At 37.2% G+C, this 21,799-nt stretch overlaps 1 protein-coding gene and 1 long non-coding RNA gene across 7 annotated transcripts in view; one reads left to right on the plus strand and one right to left on the minus strand.

Moving 5' to 3' along the window:
* KDM1B (lysine demethylase 1B) overlaps positions 1-18,527 on the plus strand; it is a 29,472-nt gene extending 10,945 nt beyond the window's left edge. For 5 of the 6 annotated variants that reach the window (XM_072853346.1, XM_072853348.1, XM_072853344.1 and 2 more), the window contains 13 exons: positions 669-853; positions 1,708-1,884; positions 2,809-2,883; positions 4,247-4,384; positions 5,886-6,057; positions 7,114-7,241; positions 8,703-8,834; positions 9,230-9,304; positions 10,233-10,349; positions 11,195-11,320; positions 12,828-12,950; positions 14,951-15,103; positions 15,717-18,527. In XM_072853346.1, coding sequence (XP_072709447.1) covers positions 669-853; positions 1,708-1,884; positions 2,809-2,883; positions 4,247-4,384; positions 5,886-6,057; positions 7,114-7,241; positions 8,703-8,834; positions 9,230-9,304; positions 10,233-10,349; positions 11,195-11,320; positions 12,828-12,950; positions 14,951-15,103; positions 15,717-15,800 — 1,685 coding nt within the window. In that variant the 3' untranslated portion in view covers positions 15,801-18,527. The remainder of the gene's footprint in view (positions 1-668; positions 854-1,707; positions 1,885-2,808; positions 2,884-4,246; positions 4,385-5,885; positions 6,058-7,113; positions 7,242-8,702; positions 8,835-9,229; positions 9,305-10,232; positions 10,350-11,194; positions 11,321-12,827; positions 12,951-14,950; positions 15,104-15,716) is intronic. The other variant, XM_072853347.1, reaches the window with a different exon arrangement.
* On the minus strand, positions 7,126-21,753 carry LOC140648027 (uncharacterized). Its single transcript, XR_012041056.1, has 3 exons — positions 21,584-21,753; positions 13,905-14,343; positions 7,126-8,243 (listed from the first exon to the last, which is right to left on the minus strand). It is a non-coding gene; the product is annotated as an uncharacterized lncRNA (long non-coding RNA).
* Between the last annotated feature and the right edge of the window lie 46 nt (positions 21,754-21,799).

Below are 21,799 nucleotides of genomic sequence, written 5' to 3' on the forward strand. Positions count from 1 at the left end.
CTAATGACAGCTCTGAGACTGACAGCCTGGGAGTGCGCATCTGCAGAATAGGTCAGGTATGGAGAAAGGTAATTCAGGATTCCCATAATAATCTCAGAGAGAGTGCTTTGAGGAAAGTTCAGCTTCTGTGTTGTCTTAGCAGGCTTTGCTCTCCTTAGGTGCTGAAAAGAAATCTGTTCATCTATTCAACAGACATTTATCGCTTAACAAACAGAAAACTTCATTACACAGAGCTACCGATACTGCACATGGAAGATGGTTACTTTTAGTTACTACCCACTCTGGGCAGTATTGGGAGTTGAAGATGAAAGGGGTTCAGAGGACTGCATGAGCCTGTACAGTGATGCTGACCTTAGACTTGAGTTTAGAACCTGTTCCTTGTTGGACTCATCGTGGCGTCTGAGGGCACATACTGTTTCTCTGACAAAACTTAAGCTCTGATAGGCCCAAGATGTACCCGTCAGGTAGCAGGACAGTAATTAATACTGCACAGCCTAGAGGGTAGGAGAGGGGAGAGCAATATAAATAAAATAATTCTGAAGGTGGCTAGAGGCTGGAAAGCTTCGTTACTTGTTTATCTGTGTGAGGTCAATGGATCGTCTTAGAGGGAAAAGGATGCGATGAAGATACGATGGAATATGACTAGTTCTTGGTGTGTCTTTATTCAGTTGCAGGCATGAACAAGTATTTCCAGCCTTTTTACCAGCCCAATGAATGTGGGAAAGCACTTTGTGTGAGGCCAGATGTCATGGAACTGGATGAACTCTATGAGTTCCCAGAATATTCACGAGACCCTACCATGTACTTGGCTTTGAGAAACCTGATTTTGGCTCTGTGGTACACAAACTGCAAGGTAAGAGATGCTAATAGTTAATTTGTTTGTTTACAAATAATAGCTACTTTTTGGGGATGTGGACTCTCTTCTTCGCAATTGGACTCTCTTCTTAGACGTCTCCTGATGCACCAGAAAAATTGCTCCCATCCTTTTGAAAATACATTCTAGGGTTGGCTGGTTTTTTTGTTGGCTTTTATTTTATTTTGAGCTTTAATGCCTAGGAGCGTCTTTTGCAGTAAAATACAAAAGTTTGAAAAGTATTCAAACTCTACTGAGTCTGCTGAGCTATTAACTTTTAAAGGGATGCTTGAACATTTCTAAACAGTGTTTGTGAATGCTTTATGATTTTTTTATTTTTTATGACTGCTGGACAGGGAAGTGATTGTCTTTTTACTTATGCTAACTCTGTTACATTGCCTTAGATGGAATTGTTGGAATTTCACATACTGAAGCTTTCAGATACTGATGTCTGTATTTATGTGAAGGTTTTGGATATTAATCTATTTTATTTGGAATGCCATTTTGGAATGGATTTTACTGGAATGTCATTGTGAGCATGGCCACCAGGTAGATCAATTTTGCAATCAGGGATGCATTTCAATACCATTCCTGTACTAATGGAGCACACCATGGAGTTTGCAAGAGTATCTTAGACTCATTTGCTTTTATTCCATGTTAAATAAATTGTTACCTTACTGTGTAAAGCTGGCTAGCAAGAAACTTCCACCAAAACTTGCTTTTAAAATGCTCTCAGAAATCTGATTCATGATTAATTTTTACCATCTGGTTTACTGTTTAAATATAATGTAAGCACGTGAAAAAATTGAATATTAGATAATCAACAATTTCTATTCTTTATTTCTCCTTTGCAGGAGGCTCTTACCCCTCAAAAATGTATCCATCATATCATTGTTCGGGGGCTTGTGCGTATTCGTTGTGTACAGGAAATGGAGAGGATACTTTATTTTATGACAAGGAAAGGGCTAATTAATACAGGGATTTTATCAGTCAGTCCTGACCAGTATCTTCTTCCTAAAGAATACCACAATGTAAGTTGCTGTAATAATCCCTATGTTGTTCGTGCTGTAAAAATACATGACACATGTAATATTTTTTGGTTCTGGATTTTTTGCTCAACACCTGTGATTCCAACCGTTTATATAAAAATTACTTCTAACAGCAAACACATTGCATGTTTTTCATGGTTCCCATCTGCCTTCAATGGTTCTGGAAACTACAGACATGGGACTCTTCCCATCAAGGTTTTTGTTCCCACTAAAATCTATGGAATTCAGTCCTATGGATTTGTGCTTCCTCTGAGCTTTTCAGATTGATGGGAACTGTGTGAAAAATACACAGTACACTTAGGTTCTTCTCATGGCTTAAGCCTGTAATAGACCCCTGCTTCCATAGGTGAGGAAACTCCTATTCCATATTGGTTTGCAAGAACTATGATTAAAGGGTACATATTTATGACTCACAATTTGCTTGACAACACACAGAAACGTACCAAATTAATGTATTCTGTAACGGAATATCTCCTAGAAATTGTAAGTTGATTTATGTTTGGAAGGTATATTTTTATATGTTTTTAATTTATAAAATAGTTTGTACTGGTCAAGCCAATTTGTGACTGAAATAATTACAAGGTAAGTGTGTTTCTTGTCTGACAACTTCAGTAAGATTTTGTTACTTGACTGGTAACTTCAGCTGTTTTCATAAAAATAAATTGAGACATCTGCTTTTAAAGTGCTTAAAAATTGTAACTATTTTCAAAGCTACAATTGATCTTTTCTCTATATTAAATGCACTATCATCTTTAAAAGTTACCACTGATTACTTTAGAGGACAAGAGAGCCTAGACTTCTGAAACCTACAGGTATTTTCAACTTTAGCAAGAAGAAAAATAAGTGTGCAATGATAATTTCTATTTTAGTTCTAACTGTTTATTTAAATCTTTTATTACTTTTAAGAAATCTGTCATTATTGTTGGGGCTGGCGCAGCAGGATTAGCAGCAGCCCGACAACTGCACAACTTTGGAATTAAGGTAAGAAACTTTAGAGTACATTACTTAAAAAATCAGACTTCCTCTGCTTTGAAAGTGTTCTTCATCAAAATTAAAAAAATTACATTCTTGCTACAAACACTTGTGTAGGGCATCCTAATTAATTTGTAAAATCTGGGGTTTTATTGAGTAAATCTGCTGTTTAAAAACAGCATTTATTTGTATGCAAAATTCAAAAAAGCATGTAGTGAATATTTTACATAGACTTGGGTTGGGAGGATAGGGGAGACATGGATATTCATGTCCAAATAATGGGACTGTAGATGATGATGGCTGTTTAAATGACGTGAAATTTTCTTTCCTTTTTGCACTTTACTGTACTTACTTGTTGCTTATTAAAAACAAGCAGACCACATGTATTTCCCTTTTCCCTCATATTTGTCATTCATTGAGAGTGTGGTCTCACAATATTTATATGTTGACATAATTTTACACATCAGAATATTCTTATGAAAATCTATGGGACTCTTTACACATGAAGTGTTTGCAGGGCTGATGTTTAAGGAAATGAATGAGCATCTGACTTTCAGATTTATATGTTTATATGTTCATGTATGTATATATTTATATGAAAAGCTGAATCCTATAGCCCCATTATCTCATTCTTTGGTTGCTAAATAGAAAATTGCAGTGCAGCCTTTTTGTACATTGAGTCCTTTGAAAAGCTGTTTTGCAGTAAAATACATAAATATCAACTGGCAGGATCTTTTTTTTAATATATAAAATATATATTATATATTTTTATATATATATACACACTGTTGCTTTCTGCTGTTCTGGAGAGATGGAGTTTCTCTAAAAATAAAAAGATAATATAAGTAAGGGTAAACATACTCAGTCAGACATCCATCTAGTCCAGTATCCTGTGTCTGTCTGTGACAAGGAGTGGATACTGAAGGAGGTATGTATGAATGGTGGAAATACATAAGAATGGGGCTTTCTTGGAATATCCCAGGAAAAAATTTCTCCGAAAGGTGTATGGGCTTCCTCAGGTGGACATTGCACCCAGATCACTGTGTTTAATAGCCTGTAGCAAGCCTTAAACTCCAATTTTGAGATTTCCTGAATAGGTCTTTAGCTTTTTTAAAAAGAAGCCTTGTTTTTGTTAAGAGTTTCTTAAGGTAACGGCTATTTTATATGTGTATATGCCAAAGGGTAACCTTTAAAAGGCAATTTAAATGCATAAATTAACTATAGCCGCAAACAACAATAAAGTGTTAAGATCGTTAGCATTGCTGAATTGCTTGGGTTTTTTTTCGTTTTGATTTCCCCTTTGCTCTGGAGTTGAACAGATATGTTTAATGTAATCAAATCTTACAATTTACTAAGCTGCATTGTGTCATAGGTCATTGTCTTAGAAGCTAAAGACAGAATTGGTGGCCGAGTGTGGGACGATAAGACATTCCAAGGAGTCACTGTTGGAAGAGGTGCACAGATCGTCAATGGATGTGTAAACAACCCAATGGCACTAATGTGTGAGCAAGTGGGTTCCCTGCAGTGGTCATGCATTATCACTAGTGAAAAATTGTTGTTTAGGCCAGGTTTGGGTGGCTGGGTAAGGGTGGGAGTTTTCATGATGTGATTAAAACACTGTTCTGCGTTGTAAGTAAACTCTGTGTAGCTATTATGTCTTTGATAACAGTTGGGGACAGAGAAGGGCTATAGAATGGTTTCGGGCACGTTATGTAAAGAAGAACAAGGTGGCTTCAGCTTCAGAACCAGAGGAAACCACTTTTTTCCCCTTTTCTGGAGATAGTAATTGAAAAGGTCCCTGGCAGACTTCCTTAGAGCTGAGAGAGACTTTACTGTGGGACACAGGCTATTGCTATGTTGTTGTAATACATAGTTCTATGACAGGCTTGCCTTTGCTCAGCCTCCCTATTTCTAGTTCAATTCCACACAAGATGAATATGTATAACAACTACTGATGCAAACACACTGTGGTTTGATTTTTTTTTTTTTTTTTTTTAAATTTGATGGTTTGGTTTGGTTTGGCTTTTTCTGGGGCAGGAAGCTGAATTTCTCCAAGTGGAACTTGAGTAGGGATTTTGTTCAGAGAGGCATGCAAATCCAGCCCATGCTGTTTTAACTCTTCAGTGCTCTGTAGTGTCATGAAGAATTTTTTTTTTTTAAATCATGTTTTAGTTATGAGGTAAAGAGCAGTGACTTCTGAATACACATGGGTGCCCATCCCTTTGTGGTCATTTGATGTCAACTTTCATTCAAAGTACAACTGTACCTTGAGAAGAGGTCTGCAGTGGTGACCAACAGCCTAGAGATATGTGAGGATATGTGAAAAACCCTGGAGCACACCCTGAGTAACAAGGCCCTAGGAAGAAGTTAGCACTATATTTGTGCTATTTTCTCTAGATTGGCTCTGTAGAACATAAAAATATCTTTATTCTGACTTTGGTATGTTGTGTGTTCAATACAAGCTGGACAAGCAGAGCAAGATACTAGGTTTAATTCCAAATAATTTCTTTCTTTGCTTGTTTGTTAATGGAACTGGCGGTAACTGGCAAGCAAAGTCCTGTCAGTTCCTGAATGTAGGGAACTGTTTGGGTATCAAGCACCAAAAAGTTGTAGAAAAGCATTGATTTTAATGGCTATTTAGAGAATAAGGTGAGGTAGAAATGAAGGAGACTGGTTCATCGTGTTTGATTACCAGACCCAACATCTCTGTACTATCCCCTGGCCTGATAGAAAAGTTGGAGATGAGGTTTCTGGGAATCCCCAATAAACAAAAGGATGGAAGAGTGGGGAACAACAGTTTGTGGAAAATTAACAGATAGAAGGGTTGTTGGCATTCCAGTTTTAGGAGGAGGAGAGTTTGAGATAATCTGACTAATTATTTAAAGTCCTGCATGTTTTTTAAGTGCCATCACTTAAATCTGAAGGATTCACCTTACTTTAAGTAACTTTGAGCAGGCTAGGCATTGTAGTTTTTCTATACTTAAAAAGCAATAAAATGTCTTTTTCTTAAGCTTGGCATTAAAATGCACAAACTAGGGGAGAAATGTGACTTGATCCAGGAAGGTGGAAGGATAACAGATCCCACTATTGATAAACGTATGGACTTTCATTTCAATGCCATCCTAGATGTCGTTTCCGAGTGGAGAAAAGATAAAACCCAACATCAAGATGTTCCTCTTGGTGGTAAGTGGGAGATGTATTGCGAAGTGAAGATGTTGCCTGTGTTCTTAGAGTTTTATATTAAATTGGCTTTCACATCCGACATTTTTAGAAGTGTATGGCTGTACATCTCACCTTAAATCCAACAGTGATAACCTGGCTCTATGGAGGACAAAGGGAGATTGACTATCGTATACACACAGACCAAAATGTCACTTGTAACTTTTAAGGAAGCCTAATTTGAAGGCTTTTATAATACTGTCTGACTTCTGATGTAGTATCTTGTTTTCATGAGGTAGCTTTTTCAGTGTAACTAGTGGCACTAGCAGTTCAAAAGACTTACTTCTTGCTGAAGCACGCCATAGCTAGCCATAACTCTTATACTTTTTGACTAATCTGTCTAAAAAAGAGCCTGATCAAAGCCTTCTGCTGGCAAGAATAGTCCCATCTCCATTAGTAACGGCTCCCACCACACTTACAGCATGCAAGCACATTCAACAACAACAAAAAAACTTGCTCAGAAATGTCTGCCTCTCAGATCTTTTCAGTGTGGATTCTGTAAGACAGAATGAGTTAACTCCTATGTTCTTCAGGGAACTCTGGATCAAATTTCTCAGTTATTTTGCTTTTGTAAAAATTAAGCAGGATTTATTTGCAAGGATTCTCTGTTATCTTGAAGTGTATTTTCCTTGAAATATCTTCAACTGTATATTGATAATAGCTAAACAATTAATTTATCTCCTGTCTCAGTTGGCTAGCCCAGCTGTGCTGTTGCACAGTGTGTTTCTTGTTTTTTTTTTTCTTTTCTTTTAAATAATTTTAACCTCTTTTTTTTCCTGAAGCTATGTATGTTTCCTTTTTGAGGAAGAAGATTTTACTAGGGAAACCTATGATTAAACAACAAAGTTGTATTTTATCACCGGAAAGATCTTGCGTTTTTTTTCTATGAGAAGAAAAACATCTTAGTGCAACTTAGCAATAAGCTTGAAAATCTTGTGATCCAGAGAACAGCATACTGAAATGCAGTAGGACTTCTGACGAATCATGATATATTCTTATTTTAAACATGTTCTTTCACAGAAAAAATACAAGAGATCTATAAAGCCTTTATTCAGGAGTCTGGTATCCAGTTCAGTGAGCTGGAAGAAAAAGTACTACAGTTCCATCTCAGTAATTTGGAGTATGCTTGTGGCAGCAATCTCTCTCAGGTGAGTTTTGACAGCTGTGTTCTGAAGTGGTTGAGCTTCACAGAAAATAGGGTTGGAAGTAACATTGAGAACTCATCTGATCCATCCCATGGCCCCAAAGGAAGAATCAGCTATCCCTAAACTGTTCCCACATCCCTAACCTGTTCTTTAAAAGCATTGAGACACAGACTACAGCACTGCCTTAGGTAATCTGATGGGAGTTCATGACATGCTTCCAGCGACATCCTCTTTAACGTAGAGGTTCAGAGTAGATGGTGCAGTGGAGTAGGGCATTTTGCCGAGATGCTGGGTGGTAGGATTCACAGGAGAGTTACTCTTCCTCAGATGTTGTGTGTGACTTCTGCTTCTCAGTTCTGTGTTTAAAAACTGAGGTATTTCTCTACCTTGCTAGGTATCTTGAGAATAAATGCATTTAACTTCTGAAGTGTTCCAACACCCTGACGGTGGGCCCCAGTTCACCACTCCTAGGTATTCTGTTGACTATGTGATACTTGGCTTTCCTCGCGACTTCAATTTTAACCAAGCAGGTTCAGGAAATATCAAAGTATGATGTTGTTTGCAGTGCATTATTTACTGAGTCCTGTTGCTTGGGTTAAAGATGTTCAGGGTCAATTGTACTACAGTAGTGGGACAGCTGATTGATATGTGCAGATGCACAAATCTGATCTGAACTGAGAAGCACATAAGAACATAACAAAAATCAGCAAGACAGTGCTATACCAGGGCAGTCAATGGAAAATATTTTGATATGTCAAGCTTTCACACTTCATGAGCACCCAAGGGAAATAAGAAAGATGTTAAAATCTATCTTACCTTCAATTTTAAAAATATGAAGTAAATGCAACTGCACTGATAGCAATTGGTATTTGAATAGCAGTTTGAGAACTGCTTCAGATTTTTCACTGCTAAGTGGTGTTTGTCTAGTGCAAATATCACTATTGTACTAACTATGAGTTTGCAGGGGTGGGGGGAGAAAGTCAATGAAAGATATCATGGAAGAACCTGCAAAGTGACAGAAAAATTCCATTGAGATTTTTTTGTATCTTATTTTCCCCTTCATCTTGGGAAATAAAATATTTCCATTTTTATTTGAAGTCTTAAGGCTGTAAAATCTGATTTCTTTGCTAGAGACAGAAAACTGAAATAAATACACTGCAATCTGTCTTGAATTTTTGTACTACTTTCCTTGTTTTCTCTACCAAGCAGAACTATAAATTACCTGCTAGTGACCAACCCATATAATGACATTTCTTAATCCAGCAATTCATATGTTGTATAGTGCCCTTAGGTAAATAATCCGTTTGCTTTTGTCAGTGTTGCCATACATTCTGGTGATACACTTCCCCCCCCTTCCCCCCCAGCTGTGAAGGGAGTTAGGGTGGCTGCTTCTAAACTGTGGGACTTTTGCTAGTACCCATGTAACCTCACCAGTAGAGACAGCTAGTTATGTTCTGTCTACAGGTATCTGCACGCTCATGGGACCACAATGAATTTTTTGCCCAGTTTGCTGGAGATCACACTCTACTAACTGTGGGATATTCTACTGTGATTGATAAATTGGCAGAAGGGCTGGACGTCCGGCTGAATTTCCCAGTGAGTCTGGAAAATGTTGATGCAGTGCCTGTCTTGGATTGCTCTGAAGCACCCAATCATATCTTTGTATTCTTTTGGACCAGGCAAATCTGTGCCTGTGATTATTTTGACTTGTCTTCAAGACAAGAGAGGAGAACTTCAGCATTTCTGGAAATCCTCTTTGAGAACTATGAGTACTTAAATATTATGATATGATGAGCTTATACGTTAGAATAATTATGATTTTTCTTTTTCAGCTTTCATGGAGGCTATTTTATTTTTCTTTCAGTATTTCTCTGGAAATTTGTGTTCTTCAATTTCTGGTTTGCAGACTGGTGCTATATTAGCTATTCTTGTCTGAATTTGCAGGGCATATGTAGATTTTGTAGTATAATCTTCAATTTGTCTTTCAATAGGTACAGAGTATTGACTATTCTGGTGAAGAAGTACAGGTCACTACTGCAGATGGAACAGTGTGGACAACACAAAAGGTACCCAATATGCTTCAAGATTAAGGATTTCAGGGAACACAAGTACAATATTGACCACAGTACATGTCATTTTTATCGTGTGTCCCGTCCCCCCCCCGAAGACTATTTAGTCCAATTTCTCCCCACTCAAAGACGAAAACTCATATATTATAGTGACCCATATTTGGATGTCCTAGAGCCTATTTTTTGTTGAGCATGCTTGAGTTTTGAGTACTAGTTGATTTGAAGAACCAAGCACTATAAAGGTAGTAGTAAAAATGTGAAGCAAATAGAGTTTTATCTGGTCTTTGAAGTGACAGTTATGTTTTCTGGTTCCATTCCCTGCTCAGCTTTACCCCATTTAGGATGTGAATCTGCCCTGTTAAAATTTTTCCCTTTGGTATGCATACTAGACTTGATAACCTGTTTTTTCTTGGTCTCCCTTATGCCCTGTATCCCCACCTGCTTCATGCTGTGTAATTTACCTTTTAGTAACTTTTAAAACGATACATAAACTTGATCAAGATTGGATTGACATCAACAGTGTTACTGAGTATATTTTAAAGAGAAGGGATCTGTGAAGGAAGAAAGAACAAACCAAAGCAATGACCATCTTATCTCCTTTCAAAAAGACAGTTTTGTTAACCTAAGAGCCATTGACTGTAATTTACAGGAGGTATTAAAATTAGTAGCATGGTTAGCCACTCTGATACAAGCAATTCAACAGACTACAGCTTAAAACCAGTGAACTGCAGAATCTGTTCTCACCTGAATGTAAGGCATGTGTTTCCCATTAATGGAGAGTAAAACCAGACACTAATCTAGAGATGTCTGGTGAGTATTATGCTGCATCCTAAAAGAATAATCCAAGATAGTTGAGATGATTCTATGAGGCTTAAGTGCAGTATTCAGCTTTTGCTACTGTTGTGATTGTAATTATTTCTTTCAGGTATTAGTGACTGTACCACTGGCCCTTCTTCAGAAAAATGCTATTCAGTTTAATCCTCCACTGTCAGAAAAAAAAATTAAAGCCATTAATAGTTTGGGAGCAGGAGTCATTGAGAAGGTAAGTAATTTCAGATTATAATTAATTTTCTTTTCATAGAAACATTGGCTGCTTTGTCCTTGTTGCTTCTGCCATGTATTTCTCAGGATTTATTATGCGTTTGGTTTTACTTGTATACAGTAGCCCAGAAGAGCAAAATGCTGTTGAGGATCACATGTATTTCTGTTTCTTAGATTTCCCAACTTAATGGGGTTTTTAAAGAAATTGTTTGTGGAATCACTTCACAGCTTAAACAATTTGTGCCTAATTTTGAGCAAGCCTTCATGAAGGTCTTAGATCTTCCAAAATTCTAATAATATGCTTATTCCAGGTCCTTTCGACCTAATAAATACATAAACTATTTCAGAAAAATACTTCAAGTTGTGTATTTGACCAGTTTAAAATGTCCTACCCTTTCCCAGTGCAAAAAGACAGCCTCTCCTGAAAAGATCCCTAGTAAGATGTGTGTTTAGAACAAACCAGTAACAGAAGTAATGCCAGAAACAGGATTATAACAATGTTGAAATTTAAAGGCAAGATTCAGAAACCCCCCACACAGGATGGGGATCACTAAGTTCTACGTTAGGTTTGTAAAAATTCTGCTGAATTTCTTGAGCATTTTCCATAGTGAATTCCATTGTGAATTTGATATTGTCTGTGCATTTGCAATTTGAGACACTGGCGGTTTTTTTTCTTCCCCATCTCCCCTGGAGAACAGGCCCATATAGTCTCTGAGACCCTCTCATAGAACTGGGTGTCTCTAATGGAGTAGAAAAGGGAAAAAGAATTAAAAGAACATATACCATATCCAGTTATGAGTTTTGTGGTATGAAATGCTTTAATTCAGTCTCTCTCTCTCTTTCTAGATTGCCTTGCAGTTTCCTTATAGATTTTGGGACAGTAAAATTCAAGGAGCTGATTTTTTTGGTCATGTTCCACCCAATTCCAGCCAACGTGGGCTCTTTAGTGTTTTCTATGACATGGATCCAGAGGTATCATATGCTAGCTGTATTTTCTGTTGGCCCTTCAGAAATTCAGTTTGGAATCTAGGTGCAATAATTACTGAACAATGAAAGTTTTCTTCTTTCCCCACCCCCACAACTGTTAAAAGAAGTGGAAGCAGTGTTATTTATCAAGAAAAAGCTGATTGATACTTCATTGTAATAAATGGGAATGTTTTCCTATGTTTGGATGCAAAATAATATACAAGCAAGTTAATGCTTTTATTCTCAAACAATCTTGAAAACAAATCTGTAATACCTGACTATAGATGTACTAATATGGGAAAAAGTCTGCCAGTCAATTCCAGTTTAGGACTTCTGTTCTCTTATTTAAATCAGCTAAAAATCCTGTTAAAAAGATCGGGCTGGCTTATTAACACTTAATGGCTTGCGCTAGCCTGAGTAACTATGTGGCATGGCAGAAGAAAAGACAAACACTAGGTTTTGTATGAAACTGAGGTCTGTAAGGTCAGTCCCAAACTCATGAATTTCAAAACAAATTGAAACCAGTGCATTGACGTCATATTTCTCTTCCCTGCCAGTTCCAAGCAGACACATTACACATTTATATCTAACCTTTTCATGCTTTTATAACAACTGCTGCTTGCTACTTGGCAGCAATTAAAAGGCCATTTTTTAACCTTATGGCTTACTCCAAAAGGAAACCATCCTGTGAAGATTGTGCTCTGTTACTACACTATCTGTACCTGTATATGACCTTCCTTAAATAATTTTTCTCTTCAGTACTTTTAACCTCCTTCTACATGTGGTTCAGTGTGCTGGTGCTGTCCAGAGACACTAGATATAATTCTTAATTTGCTTGATAACTATTCTCTGCTAGCTATCAAGTTTAGTAACAGAAGAATTGCCTTATATAAACAAGAGAGGGAGAGTTCTTTTAAAAGAGTTGAGAACCTGTGTGCTATTCTACAATCACCACTTCATCTTTGAAACTTCTGCATGGTAGCAGATTTCTTGAAGTGGAAGGAAACATCAGTAGAACTGAGCTTTAATTTCTTGGGCCAAAATCTACTGGTAAGAACTTTGTATTGGCCTAATCCAAAACAAATCTAACTAGTATTTAAATAGATTCTCTTTGTTACCACCTTTTGAAATTGGAGTACAGTTGAGGTGTAATTTTGGCACGGAACTGGAGCTAAAGAGATCTGTCACAAAGAACAACACTATAAATGTCAAATCTTTCGGTGTAGCCTTTAAATAGGTAGATAGGAAGTTTTCAGTTAATTCAGCAAGTTGTAAAAGGACTGACAGTAACAGATCTGTGAACAAGACATCAGAGGATGTTAGTAATTTGAGCATAAATACTGTAGTATATGCACCCTTTATTCTAAGGAATCAAACCCACTTTCCTCTAGAACAAAAGTTGCTTTACAGCTGAAAATCTCTTTGTCAATACCAAATAAAAGGGACTCTTCAAGAAATACTTAATAACCTAATAATTTCGAAATGATCTCATATGTTAATGTCTTGTTTTTAGGGCAAACAAAGCATTTTAATGTCAGTGGTCACTGGAGATGCTGTGACAACCATTAAGAATTTAGACGATAAACAAGTACTGCAACAGTGTATGACTGTACTTCGAGAGCTGTTTAAGGAGCAGGTAAGAGAAACCTCTTTTCTTAAGAGATGAATTAACTTGCTAACAGAGGTAAAGCTTTGGATTCTTTTATGTCATGTATAGGAAAACCTTTGACGTTTTAAACTATTTTTCTTTTTGGGTCAGTCTGAGGGAATATGCTTCCTTTGAGATACACTAAAAACACAATGTTTGGTCTCCTGTGTGAAGAGTGTGAATTGAAGTATCTTAGATCTGTCTGAAGGAAAATGGTAATGAACTGAAAAACAGAAATGAACTATCATCCTTTAAAGTGCTTTGAGAAAGGAAAGTTAATTATAATCAGTACTTTAGGCAGGTAACACAAATACACTTCTTACTTAGCTGTTACCCTTTCCCAACGTTTTTTTTTTTTTTGGTCATCACTGCTTCCAATACATCATAAAAGCTTTAAGTCAGATTAATTTGACTGTGATTCCCCCTCCCTCCATGTAAAAAGCAACTGAAATTACAACACCCCCACCCCCAAACCAAACCAAACAAATCCCTTACTCTTCTAATAAGAAACAACCCTTCCTGAGCTGTCTTGGCACGGAGGTACAGGCAAAATGATCTTTCAAGGGCCCTACATCCTGACTGTAAAAAAAATCAGGTAAAAATGTCTACCTTTTTTCTTCTTCCAGCTCATCATCCGGATAAAAACTAATAGGAAAATCAGAGAAATCTGGGGCAAGCAGAAGACTATCACTTAGCAATGTTATTTGCACTCCACTCTATAGACAGTAATGCCGTAGTTAAATTACTTAGGGCAGTTAGGTCCTAAGGAATGTTTCTGTTAATGTTCATGGGTGATCTCTCAAGTTTTACTGATGGTTCAGATATTAGGATTAATAATCTTGGAAAAACTTCAGCATCTGAAAGCCCGACTTTTCCTAGAAAACATACTTTTGGTAATAGCTTTACAGTTACCAGAATCATGTGCAATGTAAGTCCACATACCTGCTATTTTGATCTCATGAGAATGCCGAGGTAGAAAACAGGTCTTTGGTTTTGGTGCCACTCTAGTCTAGAAGAGTGATTTTCATGTCTGTCTCCGTGGTTTATAGCAGTTGTGAATTTCAGTCACCTGTCCACAATGCAGGGGGATTTTCAAAGACAAGATAGCTTCCAGGAGTGTACCAGAACTTCTTCTGGGATGTCCATGAAACTTGCCATACTTGGTTAGCCATTGTCTTGATTGCTTGAGCTTTAGTCTCTCATGTGCTACCTGAATGGAATAGTCTATTTGTCGATACCAGATGTTATGCAAGAGGCAACCAGGGGTGCTTCTGTTTACTTGTCACAAGCCCCTCAAGAGTGAGACACAGCTGTAGTTGACTAAGCCTTCATACAGTTGTTATCCAGGCTCTTTTTGGTAGAATTGTGTGGAATTTGCATGCTGCAATGTGACAAAGAATACACAGCGTTACTGTCATGGCTTAGCTACAGACACTCTGACTTTCTGTTTTTTGTTTTCTCCCTGAACCTAGTTTTCAAGGCAGCTCATTTTCTGATCTTAGATAAATAATGTTATTTCTCCACTGGAATAAAATTATCTCCAAAATGAAGATCACATTTCGAGACTTAACAAGCTAGAAGAAGCAAAGCATCATGCCTTACCAAGATGGGAAGTGCTTACATTATACATACAAACATGTTGAATGATGTTGATATTGGTATCTTATCTGTTTCCAAGAGTATATCTGTATTTTGAGGAGATTTTTTTTTTCTCATATGTAGTTCTAGGTATATTACAATATCCAGATTTGTTGCATTCAAAACAGTGCCACTGTGATGTTTCAGACATCAGGCAAGTCTAGCAAACAAAATTATCTTTGTGGTTAGTAGTATAATAAAGAAAATTGGAATTTAATTCTGGAATGTGGTCTAATCTGTGTCATAATAATAGTACATACTCTAAAGATTACAATAAACTGTTTATGAGAAAAAGCTATGCAATTATGAGCTTTTCTTTGCAGTGCATAACTTTTATTTTGATTATGCAGGAGGTTCCTGACCCAGTGAAGTTTTTTGTTACTCGATGGAGCAAAGACCCTTGGCTCCAGATGGCATATAGCTTTGTAAAAACAGGTGGAAGCGGTGAAGCTTATGATATTATAGCTGAAGACATACAAGGAAAAATTTTTTTTGCTGGTGAGGTAAGTATCTTTGTTACTGTTGATTAAGGTTATTGGGAAACTATTTCTTATGAAAGATCATCTTTCGCTAACCACCACCATTAATCCAGAGGTAGCACATAAATATTCTGTTACACAAATATGCTAATGTTTCTTGATTTTGACACAAAACCCCCTTTATTCATATTATTATTGGGCATGGAAAGTCTGCCACATATGTCAGGTCAGGAGTGAACTGCCTAACCAGTAAGTGCAGAACATGACAAGACTATACATTCCACTTGTATTTTTAGTCAAATTGTCTTTCTGTTACCCCATTTGTGGGTAACATAACAAACGCATGCTGCTGGTGGTACAGGTGCATTCTATACTGGAACAGAACTTACCTACCCCACTAAAGTGCAGATGGCAAAACAGACTACTAATTTCGCTAGTTAACTTGCTTGCAAATTTTGAAGTTGCTAAAGATCTTAAATATTTCTTCCTAAATTCTTTCTAAGTTTTCCATGGCTTTTAAAAATGTTGGTGTATGCTTAAGGAAAACAAAACTAATCTTAAACTGAAATTCTATCTGTTATAATAGTTTTAGAAACAATTCACCTTTTTTTTTTTTTTTTTTTTTTTTTAAATACAGGCCACAAATAGGCACTTTCCTCAGACCGTTACAGGAGCTTACTTGAGTGGGGTTCGAGAAGCAAGCAAAATAGCAGCATTTTAAGTACTGAAATTTTGTGTTTATAGATATATTTTTAATTGTTTTCTGTGGGTAAAACTATCTTCAAGTTTCCTATTTGCTGCCTTTTTCCTAAGTGGTACTTAAATAGTACATGGTACCTGAAGATAAAATCTTCTTCTTCCTTTTCCTCTTTCTCCCCCACCCCTCTTAAGCCCTGATGATACATATTGTTGGGGTTTTTTTTCCAGCTAAGGTATTACTAGCAAGAGTGACATTGGAGACCCTGGCCACAGCTTAACTAACAGAACTTTATTTGAGAGTCCTCTTCTGTATGGCTCAAGTCATGCTATCGTAAACCTTCATTTCAGAAGGTCAGATTAAAACAAGATTAAGTTAACATACAGCATTAAAAATGCTGCGTTAGTAATGAGGATGGGAATTTTCCACTAACTTTGCTTCTCAGGTTGATTATGCTCATAGGAGTTCAAACTTGCTCCCAAAAGCCTGAATAGCCTAGACAAATTCTAGAATTATTGTAGGAAGGAACTCAACTATCATTCTTTCCACTTGCAATCAATAACCTTTTCTATAATATTTTTCATATTCCTAGCCTCCACTAAGTGGGCTTTGGAATATCAAGTTTGTTCCTTTAAATGAGATGGCTGGAACAGTTTACAGTGCAATCATAGAAAGGTTATTGTAGCTAATAAAAACTTGAAAAATTAACTCTTACATTACTTTAAAAAACTTTGAAATATTCTGCTACTTATTCAGAGAAATTCTTGTTACAATAATAGGCTAAGTTCAGATTTGCTCAGTGCTTCTGATCATGTAGAAACAGGACAGCTTAAAAATACTATATTTCTATATAGTATATGATTATTTTGAAAACAAACTTCCAAATTCATTTGGGCTGAGTAGAGGAACTGTCTACTGATATGAGTGCACAGTGGGGGGTGAAGGACTGTAAGTTCCTAATGGCTCATTCAGCTTCTATATTTAAAAAATAAGTGAAGATGAATGAGGAAAAATATCACTTTTTTGAAGGGCTGAAACAAGGTGGCTTGCACTTTGACTTGAAGTTTTTTTTTCTTTTATTGCTTAAGGATTATTAAAAACAACTTGAGGGAGTAATTCAGTAAGGGCTAAGCAGCTATCTAATAGCTTTTCCATGCGAGAGGGAAGAAAATAAAATATTTTTCAGTAGAAAAGACAGACACAACCAGGATATCTGTTGTAATACTGTTCCACCAAAATGGTATTAATGAAAAAAAATTAAAGCCAACTTTTAGATCTTTTCCCCACACCTTCCCTGTAACTCTACTGCATAGACCTCATGATTTCTGGAAGGAAAGTAAGCACTTATTCTCCCCCCCCCCCGCCCCTTCGCATGCATTGGCTCTTTTATTTTTCATCTCTTCATTTAAGAATGACACAGCAAACTTTTTTTGAGTTACAGTGCTTATTTCCATAAAGCTGTATCCTTGGAAAAAAAAACAAGCAACCTTAAGAAAAATCCTACTGAATAAACACAATTCTTCTTTTAAAATACCTAATATTTTGGTTTTAGAGTAGCTATGATATTGTTAAATACCTTTATTTAATCTCTAATTTACAAGGTGAAGATGTTTATATAACTAGATGTTTTTCAGATATATATTCTGTTCTGGTTCTTAAAGCTGAATTATATGGATTAATAGGAAAATTTTAACTGTTCATAATTTTCCTCTACATAAATGCTAGTATGTACAGTTTTAAAGTATTCCCAAGTATTAAATTGTAATTTAAAGGCTATAAGAAGCAAGACAAAATCCTCTGATGATGAAATATAATCAGACATCAGATTTTGCTTTTGGTAATCATTTGCACTTTGTTAATTTCATATATTACAAGCCAACTTATAGCATAACCAGGAGAGATTGAGAGCTGCATATGTTTGAGTTCCAAGTTTCTTTATCAATATATGACAAAATTATTAGGAGAGGGGCTTCTGAAGGTGGGGAAGTTTATTACTACAAGCTCAAAACATTATATTCAATGGCTGCTTCAGCTGACCTTGGTCACAACTTCAGTCAGCCTTATAACAACATATAAACACATCACATTTTAGGTAGAAACTGTCTGGAAAGTTGAGCTCAGAATCCATTTCTGCAGTCCAGAGTTTGTGTGAACATGCTTGATTTTAGGCATATGCTTCCATCCTGTTAATTTGTACTTGGGGTTTTAAATCTATCTACAACTTTGCAGGTAGATAAATGCTCTATTCTAGAGAATAGAGATGGACATGAACAAATACTGTCACATTTGGCTTTAGCTGCTGCACACTTCTTATAGCATTAAAAAAAGGATAACAAATGATAAATTTACCAATGGCCTCGTCTATTAATTATTTGTATATTATTCTGGTGCTGAGGCACTTAAACTGTGTTGTGCTGCACTTAAGTTGGAGGAGTAAATGAAATAAGTATGTTCCATTTTAATTTACGTTCATTTGAAATGTATAAGAACATCAGGCTGGTTCTGAGACTTCATTCTTTAATTAATGTTCCCCCAAATTTTTTTTAATACTTATGTTAAAATTTATTTCAAGCATGTATGTGTGTTTTCTTTTGTGTTTAATTTATTCCCTGCAAATAAAGAACTGGGGAATGTTTTCTTTGAGTAGATTTGTTTAAATGTTATCAAAAATATTTGAATGCAGAGCATGATCTGTTACACTTCAACTCTTCTGTGTGACTATGTTATGGCAGCAGAATAAAACTGGAAAGTATCCACACAATGCTCATGTTTTGTTTTTTCTTTAACTAGTGGCTAAAGCTACTTTTTTGTTACTCATTTAAGATTTCATTGTAGTATATTCTTACAGCTAGACAATTCCTCAGAAGTGCTGCTCTGCAGCCTTCTTTGAGCCCTAAGTACTAACTTTGCTGCTATTTGGACAATACCATAATAGTCAGTGTCTTTTGCCTCAGAGGTTTCAAAGCAATTCATAAGCTTGTATCAGATTATTTTCCTTAGCCAGAGGAAATTTAAGCTAAAATGGTAATTGTTTAGAAGCACTGCCCATAATTTGAAAATAGCTAGAAAAATCACCAGAGAACCACTTAATGCTTTTCACTGAATAATTGTAGTATGAACACTTTGTAAGATTGTGGCCCCGAAAGCTTCCTACTAGCACAGATCACTATAAGCATGTGCAAGCCTGACTATATAGCCAAAACATTTAAAATACAAACAATGACAAATTCTGATAACACTTATCTACATTGTTCTTCTTGAATGGGGGGGTTAGATGTTCATTTAGTGGAAGTCTGACTGCAGGCAACTTAAAAAAAAAAAATTCCTACTCCCTTTGAAAGTTTATTTCAACCAGTAACACACGTAGGTCTGAACCAGTGAAAGCATTACTGTGTGGAAGATTCACTGCTTTCCCCTAACCCTGTCATACTTGGATTAGCAGTTCAAAGTTTGTATCCCAAGGATGTGATTTGTTCTTCTAACGCTAACTCCCTGCACAAAATTATTTTCGTTATATCTGACACTGGTCTTGAAAAATGTTAACTTCATTCTAAGAATGACAATCTTTAAAATGGAAACAAAATACTAATGCTGCTTTTAAAATAAAATACAAACCAGTAGATTTCATCACACTCCCCCAAAGAATGACAGTCCTTCAAGAAACTAGTTGGTGTTGAGGAATTTTTTTTTCCTTTTAGGCAGTTGTCTAAAACTTAAATTAGAAATGAAAGTGAAGTAGCGAGTCTACAACTGACTGCAGTCCAATGAACAAGGTCAGGTGAAAAGGCATAGCAAGTTGTGCAATACTGCCATCCTCTTATCCCCAGGACTTCTGGAGATCATCAGGTTTAAGCCCCTACTCGCAACAGGGCCAACGTGGAGCTGGTTGCTCAGGGCCCTGCCAGGTTGAATTCTGAACATCTCCAACAACAGGGATTCCACAACTGCTCCAGGCCCCGTTTCTGTGTGACCACCCTCATGGTGAAGCTTTTCTGTCCCTAACATGTAATTGCAATTGCCCTGGTGGCAGCTTGTGTCTGCGGCCTCCTGTCCTCTCACTATGCACCTCCAAGCAGAGCCTGGCCCTGCCTTCCCCATAGTCTCCCATTTGGTAGTTGCAGACTGCAGTACAATCCCCCTTTATCCGTCTCTTCTTAAGGCTGAACAAGCCCAGCTCTCTCTGCCTCCCCTCCTTCATCGTGTGCTCCAGCCCCCTGACCATCTTCATCCTCCACTGGACTCGCTCCATGCCTGTCTTGCACGCGGGAGCCCAAAGTTGGACACAGCACTCCTGAGGCAGGCTCACAAGTGCTGAACAGGGGGTAATAACCACTTCCCTCAACCTACTGGCTGCACACTTGCTGAAACAGCCCAGAGTGCTGTCAGTGTTCCTTATCACAAGGGCACACTGCTGAACTGGGTTCAACGGGTCTGTGAGAACCATCTGCCCCTACCCAGGTCCTTTTCGGCAAAGCTGCTTAGAAAGAAACCACTGTCCCCACCCACAGTTGTACAGGGTTATTCCATCCCAGAAGCAGGATGCTGCATTTGCTTTTGTTGACCTTTATGAGATTCCCATCAGCCCATTTCTCCTGCAAGTCAAGGTCCATCTGAATAAACTTTTAGACCTACAACTTCCAGGTACTTGCCTTAATATGTCCTAATTCAAAGGCAGGAGAGACATTTTTCTGAAGAAGGAAAATAACATGCTTGTCAGCATTCAAGATGTTTCTTAACTTTTTTCAGCAAGTGAAACATTGATTTTACTATATTTTGTACTGCAAGTTTTCAGACAGCGTTCTGGTGCCTTTTAGATTTTCCACTGTTCTCCCTAAATAATGGGAACTAAAATAAGAACAACCACCTGAAGTCCTTTCAGGAATGCTTTCATCTAGCTCAGTCGAAGCTACTTCATTTATAGTCAAGTTTCTGATTTGGAAACAGGAATAATTAGATCTACCCAAGTGGTCATGAGCCACCCCCTCTCTCTGAAACAACAGAGCTAATAAACCTTATTGGAGTTACCATGCTGACTGCCAGGGCATTATTTGGCCAGATTATGCACTGGGATCCAAAGGGTTATTTTTAAGTCCAGCTTACCAGTGGCTAATCTAAACCCAGACATTCATAGATCTTGCTTTGTCATGTGCCTTGTAACAGGATAATGCAGAAGGAACACAGATGCTATAAGCAGCCCACCCAGGTCCAAGAAGGGCATTAGTCAAGAGCTTCTGGAAGAAGGCGGGATGGCACTTAAAAGTTGTGTCTTCCTAATTTCGATTTGGTTAGGACATGCAGTATACACCATGGGTTACCACATAACTCCAACTTGGCTCTTTTCCTAAAGACATATAACCTCTCTTCACTCAAAATTTCTACTCTTCCCTTTCCCCACCTAGCCCTCTCCATCTTCCTTCTCCTACAGGGCCCATACACTGTTACCTCAAGTGCCCAGCTCACTCATAAGAACAGTTGTTTAATTCAGGTTAATTTGTGTGGTTTTGCAGGTCACCGACCAAAATACTGAATACCAAAGACTTAACTAAACAGAGGAACCAATAAACTGGACTGTAGGAATTACACTGTAAGCAATCAAATCAAGATGTTAGGACTATTTTTCTAGAATACAATGGTCAGGACATAATCTTAAGCATCTGGAAGGTATATGCCTGAACACTCTATTCAGTTACCTTTTATCCAGTTAGCCAGTTTCTATTTTTTATGAGCATCTCTGGACAGGATTTAGAGCCCTGATCAGCTGTGTTTTTAATCCAATAGCATCAGGATAAGCAGGACATTTTATTTACCTTTTAGTACTGTCTTGCAGCCTTTCCCCTAGTTGTAGAAAGAACTGGAATATTTTATCAGCTGCAGCCAGACTGGTATGGATTAGCAGGGAAACATCTCAGACATTTCTTCTCTGTTGAGGACTACACCGAGTTGTAGTTAAGAGATTTAAACAAAGTATTTGAAGGATGCCGAGTTCATTTCCATTCCATCTGCACAATTCCAAAGTGGTAAGT

The sequence above is a fragment of the Ciconia boyciana genome, chromosome 2 (assembly GCF_034638445.1).
Source record: "Ciconia boyciana chromosome 2, ASM3463844v1, whole genome shotgun sequence".
NCBI lineage: Eukaryota > Metazoa > Chordata > Aves > Ciconiiformes > Ciconiidae > Ciconia > Ciconia boyciana.